This window comes from Hyposmocoma kahamanoa, unplaced genomic scaffold, assembly GCF_003589595.1.
Source record: "Hyposmocoma kahamanoa isolate Upper Pololo Valley unplaced genomic scaffold, ASM358959v1 62, whole genome shotgun sequence".
NCBI classification, from domain to species: domain Eukaryota; kingdom Metazoa; phylum Arthropoda; class Insecta; order Lepidoptera; family Cosmopterigidae; genus Hyposmocoma; species Hyposmocoma kahamanoa.
The window spans coordinates 14,047,508-14,061,303 of NW_020653850.1; the positions used below are offsets into that span (position 1 = coordinate 14,047,508).

A 13,796-nucleotide genomic window follows, 5' to 3' on the forward strand; every position below is an offset into this window, starting at 1 on the left:
CGCAGGCGTTTGGACAAACTTCATCGACAAAGTGATGTTTAATGTTGAGCATAAATAATAAGCCTAGTTATGTTTTTTCTATTTACATGGTAAGTACTATCATGCATGAATAAGCAACATTGCCAATAGCAGGACGTATTTGGGTTGATTCAAACGTGGTAGGTACTCGTACTAACACACAGGCTATAGCTATATAGCCAATAAACAATAAGTACTTCATAGTTATAATTTATGCAAAGCAATACGAAGTATATTTATAGACGAGTGCTTTAAAATAAGGCATTGTAATAGACGTCAAGAAGTCAACGCAAAGTGATTTATAATTCTATCTGAGATATTACGGTACACAACAAGCAACAATTTACTTGTAAATTCCTTTTTCACTGTAAGATGTTTACGCCAGCACCATATAATACGATACCTGCCCACGTAGAATACTGATTGATGATTGATGAACGTAGGCTCAGATAAAATAATACTATACACTAGTATAGTAGTAGTACTGATAACTTTGTTTATACTCTATTTTTACAAACTGGCAAATATTTCATGCCATTTTTATTTCAGGATGTTTTAAGGGGTGATTCAACAGTATGACATTTTAATATTTTTTCCTCATTGCAAAATTGTTCGTATTGATGGTTAGGATTAGGTGATTTCACATAAGAATGTAATGTGAATTCGTACTTATTAGGCTGCCGTTTGTTCGAAGTGGCTATTTCGAATAAATGCCAACTTATAGAACCTTATATACTAATGAAATATCCCCTAGGTTGAAATACTGGCTAGAGTGTACTTTCAAATTTGTATCATAATTTATATTCTTTTACATATTTCAAAAAACTTGCTTGTACGAGTCGTTTCTCTACTTCAAATAAAATAATAAAGAACGTTTTTAAAATTTTCTTCGCGAAACTACCACACCTTGTACATTAAAAATGCGGTACCTGCTGAGCAATTCACGTCTGTAATAATAATATTATACAGTTTACTTAGCAAAAATTAAAATTCATACAGAATAAGTACTCTGATATCTCACAACAGAGCCCAGGTTACAAAACTAGCTTCAAGTAAGGATTTTTCAATCTTGTATTCTGGGTAGAAATAAAAACAAAACAAAAATACAGTTGTAGTTTGTGATTTTTTTTAACCGACTTCAAAAAAGGATGAGGTTCTCTATTCGACTTTGTTTTTTTTATGTATGTTACGCGATAACTCCGCCATTTGTAATGATTTTGATGATTCTTTTTTTGTTGGAAAGAGGGTACTCAGAAGTGGTTTCGTTTAAATTTGAAGAAAATATTCGATATCTAAGGGTGGTCAACTAGGGGATGGATGACTTTTGAGGTCTGTTTTTTAAGTACTCTGTACTGAGGTTAGGTTAAGTTAGTTTGTGATCTTTTTACGTGCCTTCTCGAGACTATAGACAAAAAAAATAGTAAGAACACTAACATTTTCAATTCATACGCGATAAGATAGGTACAGAAACACCATAACCGAAAGCTTTATAGAATATACTATTTATAAAATCTCGTGCCGCTATAATTTCTCTTAATATATAAATGTAAATTAAATTACACGCAGTCACATTTTTTGCTATAAGCAATGAATAATTAGTACATGAAAAAAAAAGACAAATGGCCCTCTTAATATTCACTTATTAATATTAACGATACTGTGGCTACCAAATTATTTATGTTTGAATCATTGTTTTAAATAAACGTTTGCTATTTATATTAACTAATTTACATTCACAATACAGTGATATGCTTTACCACGTCGCATAAGAATTCTTAACTCAAATTTTGAATATTGTCTGTGTGTGTCGTGTGAATTTTTACATGAGGAACCTGACAAGCTCATCTTGTATTACCTATCTTTGTACTTATATTATGTACGCTGACTGACAACTTTTGAATACACAATATACACAATAATTTCAGTGAACAGATTATGTGTGTAAGTAAGTATAGTATTTTGTGGTACATGCCTGTGGTTACGCATAAGAGTATTAGCCTTACTTAAATGTAAAATTTAGGTGTGGACTGTTGATACGATCATTAATATAGCTGATATGTTAAATTCTAAACAAAATTTTGGATAAAATAGTACAGTGAGTCGTTGGTGAGAGACACGATTTTACTCACAGTTTTTTAAATAGCATATTTCAACGCTAAATAATTACGCTTAAGGAACGAGTTTCACTAAAATATTGCCATAATATTGAATACAATTAGTATAGGCGTGGTCTATAAGATTAGCAGTATTCTACACTCAAAATTGCGTTATTGAGAAAACACAATTTGAAAATTAAAAAAATCTAAACGAATCTTATTGTGAATGATGCATTGACCTATTTGTTGGTAGGTCAATGGAATGATGTGATTATTTTTATTTATACATAATACTTATTTATCCATATAATGTATATTGGTTTCATTCGGTTTTTTTTCATTTTTCAAATCACGTCCATTCACGTTAATTCCACAATTTTGAGTTACGACAGTATCTGATTTCGTGTGCGACATTTATAATTATCACCAAAAATGTGCGACGAAATTGCATGAAATCATTACGCCATCATCTATCTATCAACGGGGGACTAGACGTAGGACGGGGTTCCACCTATATTGTGAACGTGCATCCTACTATACCCAAGATTCACGCAAACCGTTACACTTCCACATTGGAGTGGAATTCTCTAGAGTTCCCTGAACGTTATAACTTGGACCTTTTCGAGGGGAATAGACATCATATAGGTGTGCATGCACCATCGTCGTCATCATCATCACGTCCCGTTTAGTGTGATGAAGGTCAAGTTCGCATTTATTTTAATCAAAAAGTTTTTCACATAATTACTCAATTTAAAAAGTGCCCATGTGAAGTACCATTTGTACATTGAATGAATATAAACAGAACGAATGAGATAACAAAATTTCTAGCTATACTTTTTTAAGAAAGTGGTATTGTTTAACATCAATGCCATCAAGTGACCGTTCATGATTTTTGCACAGCCAGTACAAGACTTAAATTACCTTCAATTGTTACAAGTTAAACATGGACTAATTTAATAACAATCAATTATCTAACCATAAAACCTCTAACTTTTCCGGAAATTGCTAGTAGAGTAGAAAATTACGAGTAGAAATATTGCTTTACTTCATAAAGTGGGTTATATTTGAATACGAAAAATAAACTTTTTAAAACGCATAAAGTTGTGTTACATTTACTTTTACAAAAACTGGAACTTCTTTTCGCTGTTTGTAATTCCTATCTATGCATATTACTATTCTGTAAACCGTTTGGCAATACAAGGAGTCTACCTCGAGTTCTTGTACTAAAACACACGTTGAGACCACATATGAATTGTAACATAAGTGCTTGTTCTGGAACTTTCTTTTTTCCGCTACTTGACATATCGGTATATGTTATTTGTAACTATTACTTCTACGCTTATTGTAGAGCTTAGTCTATTCCTTTATTTGGAACTGGCTCAAAAGTCTTTTATTGCAAAACGAACCGATTCTTATCCATGCATATAGTTAAAATTACTGTTACTAAAACGACGTTCTTGAAATATTCTGAAAAATAACGGCGTATCCGTTAGGATAGTTATCTTCATTTAATAGATAAACATATATGCAAACGTTACATTTTCGCACACCACGGCCATGATCTTTACATTACATGTTATTACTCTTTTCTAAACAGCAAATATTGCAATAGTAAACATCGGTAACCTTAGAAGGACTTTAATGAATCTTCGATTGTACAACTGATAGCTGGTAACGTAGTACCTGCATGCACTAAATGGATATATTTCTTATCTCATAGAGTATGTTCTGAATAACAACGCATTGTTGCTTAATGGTCAGAGGACGTAGGCTCCTTCTAATCACAAACGCTGTTTGCACAATTTGCGTCTTACCTATTGCCAGGCATGCGCATGACATTGAATTTACGCAGATTTGTACGCCGACAGCCCAATGGTCAACAATGACATCCGATATAGTTTAACGCGAAACGATAATAATAATAACGCACACACTCAACATATGAATCTAAATCTCTATCAGATTCATCTAATAAGCACTCAGTCTTGTTTACTAACTTTATTATACATATAATTATGTTAAACAGCTAAATGAGCGTATACCAGGATCATTTGTAATATCATAAATATATCAATTTCACGCTTATTAATTTATTTGTTTGATTTTATACTTTAATATCGTATTACATAATCCTAATGTTAAATCGTTTCTACCTTAGTACATGTTTTGATATGTACTAAGGCAGAAACGACGAAAGATCGTTAGGATAGATAAAGTAGAAGTCAGACTTCTACGCGGCTTGATTGAACCTCAAGTGACCTTATGTCAAATTTTATGTTAATTTATGATTTTGAATAAACAATTCAATCACACAGTATGTGGTACCGTTTGGCCGAATTCCTTCTATTAAAAATATACCGCGATTTTCATAAATTAAGAAATTAATTGTCACTTACGAAAATATTGTAGGACATAATTGATAGTGAGGTTTTTTGGTAGCGAAGGTCTCGGCAATAATAACATGTTCAAGAATTATAGACAGCAGCTTCCTAGCAGGGTACAAGTTTTAAAATTATCTTTGGCATATTTCAGTCTATAAAGGTCCACGACAAACAAATTACTTTGTTCGAGCTTTACTGCCTGACATATTCTTCTGACAGTGTGTTTATAGAGATCAGCTATTTCGGATGCATTCATGATTCTAATTTCGCAAATTTTTCTAACTTCTTTATTCCCTCGAATTTACTTTCAGCGTTCAACTACAGACACATTATTTTCCACTCGTCTATCAACAACATGAATATTACAAGACTAAGTAAGGAGAGCTTCATCTAGGAACTGTAAATGAGAATAAAAGAATCGGGCTAGGGTTTTAGGCCATAGTCCGCCACAATAGCCCAATGCGGGTTAGGGACTTCACACGTTTTCCGAGGGTTGTGAACTTTCTTTAACGTGCAGGTTTCATCACGATGTTTTCCTTCACCGAAAAGCTCTTGGTAAATTTACACATAATTTCCGAGAAACTCAGCGGTGCGAGCCCGAATTCGAACCTACGGCCTCTACTTGAAAGACGGTATGTCAAACCATAGGGTTACCACGGCTTTTTTTCTCGATATTTAAGATGAATAACAAAGGACTATAATAAGTAGTTTCATTTAGGAACTGTTAATGAAGATTATAGAATTTGACGCTCCAAGGAACGAAGTTATTTTTTTTGCAGTGTCAATAAAGTGTATTAAATTGAACTGTATTGCATGTAGATAGTAAGTATCTATGAAATTATTATTTATTAATTATTTTACAAATTACCAGGGCCAACGTTGCACCACCACCAAGTACAAAGGCCTTTTACGATCTAATCAATAAGTCTTTGATCATAACTTTACTAAAACAATAAGTCATTTTTAAATACAAAACTACCCTAAGACTTATTAACTAACGACGACATTACTCACATTTTAAGTAGAATTTTTGATCACGAGATTTCTAAGCTCATGATTAAGGACCACCGGCTGGTATTCGTTAGTTTACTTATTAAGAAACAATTTTTCTTTAATTATAATTATTTTCCGAAGTTATAGGTGGAAACCTGTATTTGGCTTTATATTTATTTTCCTGTTTTTATTAAATGTAAGAAACTGTTGGTTTTCCATGAATAAATAAATACATCTTAAAAATATACATATATACATTTTAATATGTTACTTAAATTTACCTGTATTTCGGTGATAATTAACATAAGAAAACTATAGTTGAATAGCTATTATTTAAGTTGACTAAGCTAATCCTTTTCGAACCGACCCGGAACTCCCGACTCTTGACTCGTAAGTAGCATTGCCAATGTGCGGGAAATTCAAATCGTTTGAGCTCGGTTGCGGTTTTCGTGGGGATTGGCGCTATGTGGGGACAATGCGGGCATTCTAGCATAGCGTCAATAGAGCCAATCAAACCAAACCCACATAGAGCCAATCCCCACAAAAACCCCAATCGACCTCAAACGATTTGAAATTCCCCACACATTGGCAACGCTGCTCGCAAGTCCACGATGCGTTAACGTGCAGAGACATGGGAGTATCGGCTACTGAGCTGGACCGAGTGGCAGTAAGGCCAAAACTTTCGACAGTCGACACTGACAGGAAACTGGCCCGCATAAATGAGGACAACCTATGCCTCTACTGAGGAGTGATCTGGTGTGATTTGTCAAGACCTGTATCCAGTTAAAGTTGCGTCGCCGATGTTCGCACAGAAGTAGGCGTTATTCGGCGGTTTTTTTTAATATACGTAGGCTTTTTTTTACGTCAGGAAATCCTCATGGATACCCTTCGACCGGGGAGGCGAGGTTTATATCGAACTTTTACCGACTTTAACCTGTCGGTGTTTCGCCCCGTCGTTTTCTGATGGAAACGCAATTGTACACTACCGCGAACCTAAACGAACACCTTGGGAGACTATTTAACGAGTCTCCCTCTACGCTCTATGCTGATGACGTACCGAAACACAATGTACGTCATCTTTCCTCGAGGACCTGTCTCTATTCGAGCATCGAATGTCCTACGCCCAATCCTCCTGAGACGGATCGAACGAAAGATCACATCATCTTCCCTCATCCGTTCCGCCGTTTCCTTAGCTCCTAACACTGCCTCGCAAAAAGCAGAAACTACTTTCTATGCCCTGTCGCTATCGACCATAGTCTTGACTACGGCCGGCAGTGACAGATCGCTTGGGTCAACTTCTAGTATCAAAAACGATCTCAAGACCGGGAGAATAATCGCACATTATGATTTTTAATGATGACCACTCAAAATCTCGTGGAAATATGTAATGTAAAACAACACAATATAATACATCGTTTTTGCTTTGTAGCAATATGTGTTTTGAGCAATTTTCAACAATAATGAAGAATGAGAGTACATTACCGAGAGCTATAGGTACACAAGTGAGGAGTGTATTACTAATTTTATTACCCGACTAAGGTGAAACCAAAGGAGGATTATGATGTCAGCCGTATATATGTGTGTTTGTAGATCCGTTCCCTCACAGAACCTAAAGTACTTAATTGATTTCAACAAACGAGGTATTGTTAGATTCGTTTGAATTGTTCGTGCCACAGAGGCTTAATTAATGTAAATAACAAAGTCAATATAGCGCCCGTGGTAGGTACTCACATAGTTATGAATGAAAATTAAAATAATTTCTAGTGTGATAGATGTCCAATTCAAGAGCTTTAACGACCATATAAAAATATTTGCATCACATGTGGAAAATGATGTAAAATATTATTTTTCAAGAAATCATTTTTGTACTATTTCGCTTCTTGTTCAAAACTATCTTCCATTAACACACAGCAGACTATACGGCCTCTTATTATCGTCTAAATTCAAAAATTATGTTCTCATCATAATTTTTTTTTATTCATGGTAAACTATAACTATATACAAATATAACTAAAATGTAAAGTAGAGTAAGTTGATGTCTTTAACACTGGAGTTGCCACAGCGAGAGGGTTACTCAGCGATTTTTTGTCTCATTCTTAGGAAAGTAACACATACATATTTTTTATTATTATTTATATATATTTTTTACACATATAATTTTATATATATGTATGTATGTGTATATATATATATATATACACATACATATATATATATATATATATATATATATATGTATATATACAAAAAATCGCTGAGTAACCCTCTCGCTGTGGCAACTCCAGTGTTAAAGACATCAACTTACTCTACTCTATTGACCAGGTTATTGATATTGTTGCAAGCTCGCAGCAGAAACGAATTCTTTCTGTAATTGGTTGAGACTACGGGTATGCCAAATATTTTGTTAACCCTAAAATTGCGTCAGGGAGTCAAAAACTTAAGTTTGTACAGTAGTTCAGGACAACCAATTGTTTTCTGAGCTATATGGATTTAATGTGAGATAAGAAGTGTTGGGTGTTGTTGGCAATTGATGACTCAGTACTATATATATATTTCTCGTATCATTCAGATTCCATGGCCACAATTCTGTCTCGTAAAATGCTTCGTCTGACCTGTTTCCGTAGACTTTGAACTTTCTTACATACTTATGCATTGCTTTAACTGCCCTCTTCGGGGGTTCAGAATACCAGGAAGGATACATTTTAGATTATATAGATTTAGAAAGTGTATTCTTATTTGTTATATTATTAATGTGGCTATAAAAGAAGTCCACAGCATTATGAAGGGGTTTTGTCGACAATTCAGTATTCCAACCAATCTCTGGTATTTAATTTTCTGAGTTGATGAGAATGTAGTTGCCTTTACTATAAAGCAGTCTATTGCGTTGAGTAGCCTTAAGACAATCAAACCATAACTATACGTTTGTTGCAGTACGGACCTCCTCTAAGCAAAAGGTTTTTGGCCACCACACTAGCCTGGTGTGGGTTGGGAGCTCGTCATCGAAGAGTTTTGTAAACTTCCAACATCCAGGTTCAATCACGTTTTCCATCACCATTAATAGCAAGTGGTAATTACTAAATTTAACAGCATATGATTCAATCATATCTAAGACCTCATAGGCCACACAACTGTATGATATAGTGTAAATACTTCAGAATAAGAATTTATAGGAAACATTTATTTATTTATTTATTGTATAAGAAATCCGACATGATACATATACAACAATAGAAATTTAAAAAACTTTAAAGGTAAGATATACACCACACTTATTGGCTAACACAGCAAGCTATACAGATTCAAGGTTATATGAAAATTAATTATTCAATTACTCTTTATAATTATAATCCCTACTTTCTTTATAGTTAAAAACAAAAACGCAAAAACAATACTATCCCTACATTAGAATGAGAATATAAATAAACGATATGTTAGAAAACAGATCATTCAGAATTTTGAATAAAATATTTTTAATTTTATTTTTAAAGATAGCTAGCAAGTCATAACTTTAAAAATATTGTTGCATTATAAGATTCATAAAATAATTTCTGAAACAATGAGACATTTGATACCAAATTAAACTCAAGGCGTCGCTAAGGAAATAAAATTTTCCAACTTTTTTAATCAGCCGTTTCGACATTGTCGGGATTTACTTTTGAATTTTATTGTTATAGAACTGCTGCGATAACAATTGTGATTTAGATAGCTGTAGTTAATTATTTTCTGAAAGAGCGTTACGTAATTAAATATCTATCATAAGCATAATCCTAAAATAAGTTTAATGGACAAAGCTTAGTAGCAGTAGAGCTCCATATGAAAGAGTTCGTAAAAGAAGGAAAGTAGAAGAGTAAAGAGGGAAATACTGCCACCTTACCAATTTCTGGCGCCAAGCAGTAATGTGAGCATTACTGCGTTCCGGTTTTGAAGGGTAATGGTACAGAGGAAATTACAGGCACATGGGACTTGTCAACTTATGTCTCAAGGTAACGGCGTAGTGGTAGTGTCCTTACGATCTTTCCGATTTAAATCTCTCAGTGGTACTGCAAGTGTTATGGACAGGCGTGTCGCTTACCACCAGGTGCACTATTTGTTCATGCCGTCACTTAGTATCATAAGTAAAAAAAATTTTGCGTGCTGGCAATATTATTAAGAAAAGGAAGTTTCTAATCAACTACAGTCCTTTTTTATTTTTATTTATTTTTATTTATTTAAACTTTATTGCACACAAAAAAGTACAAATGGCGAACTTAATGCCATTAGGCATTCTCTACCAGTTAACCAGAGAGCTGAGTACAGAACAATTAACAGGCGTTGCAAAACTTGACAACAAACAAACAAAAACGAAAGAGAAAAAAAAAAAGAAAGGAAAAAAAAAAAAGAGGAATAAAGTTAATAAACAAACAATTTGGTTAATGTATATATTATGTACATAAATATGATCATACATAAACAATAAAAATTAATTTTATACATACATAATAATAAATATATATACATAACAATAAATTATATTATAATAATATATATAACAAACATATATCCAAATGAGACTATTGTGATGCAGGTGGAGAATCTAGCATTAGATTGCGGACTAACTGCTTAAATGCGAGTTTATTTGGCGCACTTTGAATATGGGGTGGGAGAGCGTTCCAGAGTCGTATTGCCTGAAGAGTAAACGAGTTAGAGACAAAACCAGTACGGTGAGGAGGAACAGATAAATTAAATTTATTATGTGAACGCTGATCACGGGCATTGTGCACACCAAAGTATTGAAACTTACATTTCAAATACTCTGGTGCACATGGGTCTTTGAGTACGGAATAAAGCGTGGAGAGGATTCTCAGATTCCGGCGCTGACGAATCGTGAGCCATTTCAACTTGTCACGATATGCGGACACATGATCATACTTGCGAAGACAGTAAATGAACCGGATACAACTATTGAGCAACCGCTCCAATTTGTTGAGAAGTTCTTGAGTGATATCAGCATAACACACATCAGCATAATCGAAGATAGGGAAAATGGTTGCCTGAATTAGCAGAATCTTTGTTGTAATGGGAAGAAAGTGTTTGAACTGATAGAATGACCTCAAAATACCAATAATCTTCTGACTAATGCAGTCAATCTGAGGTCGCCAGCAAAAAGTAGAATCAATGTGTAGTCCCAGATTCACTACATGAGGCACGAAAACAATGGATGTGCCATCACAAGAAAGAGGCGCAACGGAGCTTATGTCCAACCTAGACAAAGCATAGGGACTACCCACGAACATGCCTTGACACTTGCTTGGATTGACACTGATGCCAAACTTCCTCGACCAGTCAGCAATACGTCGCAAATCATCATTGAGGTTACATATCGCATCATCCAAGGAGTCAAATTTTGCTTGCGCATAAATCTGTAGATCGTCAGCATACAAATGATGAGAGCTGCGGAGAATAGGAGAGATTAAATTTATAAAAACTGAAAATAATAGGGGAGAAAGAATTCCGCCTTGGGGCACGCCTGCCTCTAGATCGCACCAATTAGACAAGACGTCTTTGGCACGAACAGCTTGCTTGCGCCCCTTAAGGTATGAAGAGAACCATTCCAGTTCCAGGGCAGAGACTCGCAAAAAAGCTAGGATGGCTAGGAGTATATCATGGTCAACAGCATTAAAGGCGTTAGAGAAGTCAATGAGAACTAATGCTGTCAACCGCTAAGCCTCCATGCCCTCACGAATGTCTTCCGTAACTTTCAATAATGCCGTTGTGGTACTGTGGCCCGGCCGGAAACCTGATTGGTACTGGCCAAGGACATTGTGTCTAAAAAGGAAGGATGATAATTGGCGATGAACAACTGCTTCTAGAATTTTAGAAAGGAAAGGTAGTATTGAGATTGGCCTAAAGTGTTTAAGAACAGACGGATTATTTATTTTAGGAAGAGGCAGCACATACGCCCTGCGCCAGCTGCTAGGGAAAGTACCAGAGGAAAGGGAACAATTAATAATATGTGTGATAATCGGCAGTACACTGTCTAAACAGCAGACTATCATTTGACGACTAATGTCATCACAACCAACGGCATTTGATTTTAAAGACATTATTATTTTGCGAATCTCTGACTCTGAAACCGAAGAAAAAGAGAAAGCTTGAGAAGGTTGACTACACAAGAGAGGAATGTCATTGAGAGCATTGACCTTGCCAATACACTGAGTGCTGGCGGCCGCTGAGAAGTGATGATTGATGTCATCGAGAGTGAAAGAATGAGGAATAGCGTCATTCTGAGGCTTAAGCAGACCCACAGACTTCAAAAATTTCCAAGTTGCAGCAGGAGAAGACTGTACAAGATTGTCATGAAAGTTGCGGCGTTTTGCGGCTCTCACCATCTGATTACAGCGATTCCTACATAATTTGAAGGCAGTCCAATTTTCCTCCGACCTACACCGTTTAAACTTACGAAAAGCTCCGTCACGCCTCCTCATTGCAATACGCACTAGAGGAGTGATCCAGGGTGCAGGGGGTCTTTTCAATTTCACTAACCGTATTGGTGCGTGCTTGTCATACAAGCTCAATAAAGTGGCTCCAAAGTTTGCCACCTTCCCATCCACCGTAGAAGTTGCCAATACCCCGAACCAATCAATAGTAGACGCATCATGAGCAAGTTTATTTAATTCCAGCCCCGCAAAATTTCGCAGCTTTTTAATTTCGGAAGAACGTTTGTGAGGCTTAATTTTGTACACAACATAGAGCAAGTCATGATGAGAGAAGCTTGTCCTTTGTCATTGTAAACAAGGCAGTTAGTGGAAGTACAAGCTTACTTATCCAGGTTGACTCAAAACGCAACAACTAGGTGCGCCGTAGACAATCAGCACCTTAGGAGAGCGTTTTGCTTACGGTATGGTAATAAAATTTAGTGTACTTCAATGTCGGAACTACACAGGATACGTTACTTAAGATTTGCTAAGATCGTGCCAAATCGTGATCGACAACGATAACTATCTATGTTCTATGTCGTAGTTTAAGAGCTTTATATAATTCGTGACCGTAGTTTCTTTGTCAATAGCCTTGTGTTGACCTTATTTGTCCTTTTTAATTCGTCATACGTACACGTTATCAAATATACCACAAAAAAGTTTTAAATGAATTCATTGAAATTCGTCATATTATTTAACAATATCGCAATGAAATTGACTAAATGTTTGACTATAGTTATACGAGTAGGTTAGCATAACTAAGTGTTTATCGAACAACTAAAGTAAACATTTAATTACCTGCGTCTGTCCGAGAACGAGATATATCTAAATTTTATTACCATAATAAGTAAAGTCCTACGTAAATGTACTGTTTGCCTATGGCGCATTTAACTGTTGCGTTTTGAATTAGCCTACAAGAATTGTAGATGTTTAAAGACTTACTTCCCTTAATAGTACTGTCAATGAGTTATAATAACATGTAAAGCATACTTATCATTATTTAAGGAAGACACAAGATTATCTACTACGGCGATTACCGCAGTTTAATAAACACGCGGTAACTTTGAATGATAATAATTACGTCTGTCACTATCTATCAGACTTGTGAAGCGACGGAAAAGTATTTAAGTTCATAACAGAACTATAGTCCTTTAATCCCTGTTAGTCATTTTCTTACTTTTATATAAAAAGCGCGTCGACCGTTAGAGCGATGCCACACATGTGCTGCCCCGGTGCATTGCGTCGTCGCGCAGTGGATCCAAATTGATAATTCTTGGAAATCGGAATAACTTGTGGAGTATCGAGCTGATTTTTTTCATATGATAAATAACAACATTCCTGATAATTTCTATTCTTATGTAATTTCTTGAAAAGCTGATTGTTTCAGAGAAAAAAATTTTTAGTTTTTTTTTTGTTTGGAGAAATAAACATTTTATTTTTTATCTCGAAATGTAGAAAATTGTAATGTGTGTAGTTTATTTACAGTATAAGTCCTATCATTCTCTGTCAAGAAAAATATAATCCATCTGTAGGTATTTGCGGCTTTACGAGTAAAAAGGTGGCAAAATTTTAGATTTGTTATTTATTTTTTAACACGATATACTAGTTTCTACTTAACTTTCGTGTTATTGTTATAACATTCTTAACTAAAGTTAATTTTTATTTAGTGATAGCACATGTATTTTGTTAAAAAGTACATAATAAGTTAGCAATTTTGCCGTGCCTTTACTTACATATAAAGCCGCAAGTACAAGCAGATGGATTATTTTTTTCTACACTGAAAATGATTGGAACTATACTGTAAGTAACCCACGCACATTACATTTTCGTACATTTTGAGATAAGTAATATTT

The 13,796-nt window shown here is 34.9% G+C and overlaps 1 protein-coding gene across 1 annotated transcript in view; it reads right to left on the reverse strand.

The window, feature by feature from the left end:
- LOC113229786 (solute carrier family 22 member 2-like) overlaps positions 1–13,796 on the reverse strand; it is a 59,618-nt gene that overhangs the window by 41,977 nt on the left and 3,845 nt on the right. The window contains exons 2-3 of the mRNA XM_026463468.1: positions 11,012–11,117; positions 10,730–10,918 (exon numbers count right to left, since the gene is read on the reverse strand). Coding sequence (XP_026319253.1) covers positions 10,730–10,918; positions 11,012–11,117 — 295 coding nt within the window. The remainder of the gene's footprint in view (positions 1–10,729; positions 10,919–11,011; positions 11,118–13,796) is intronic.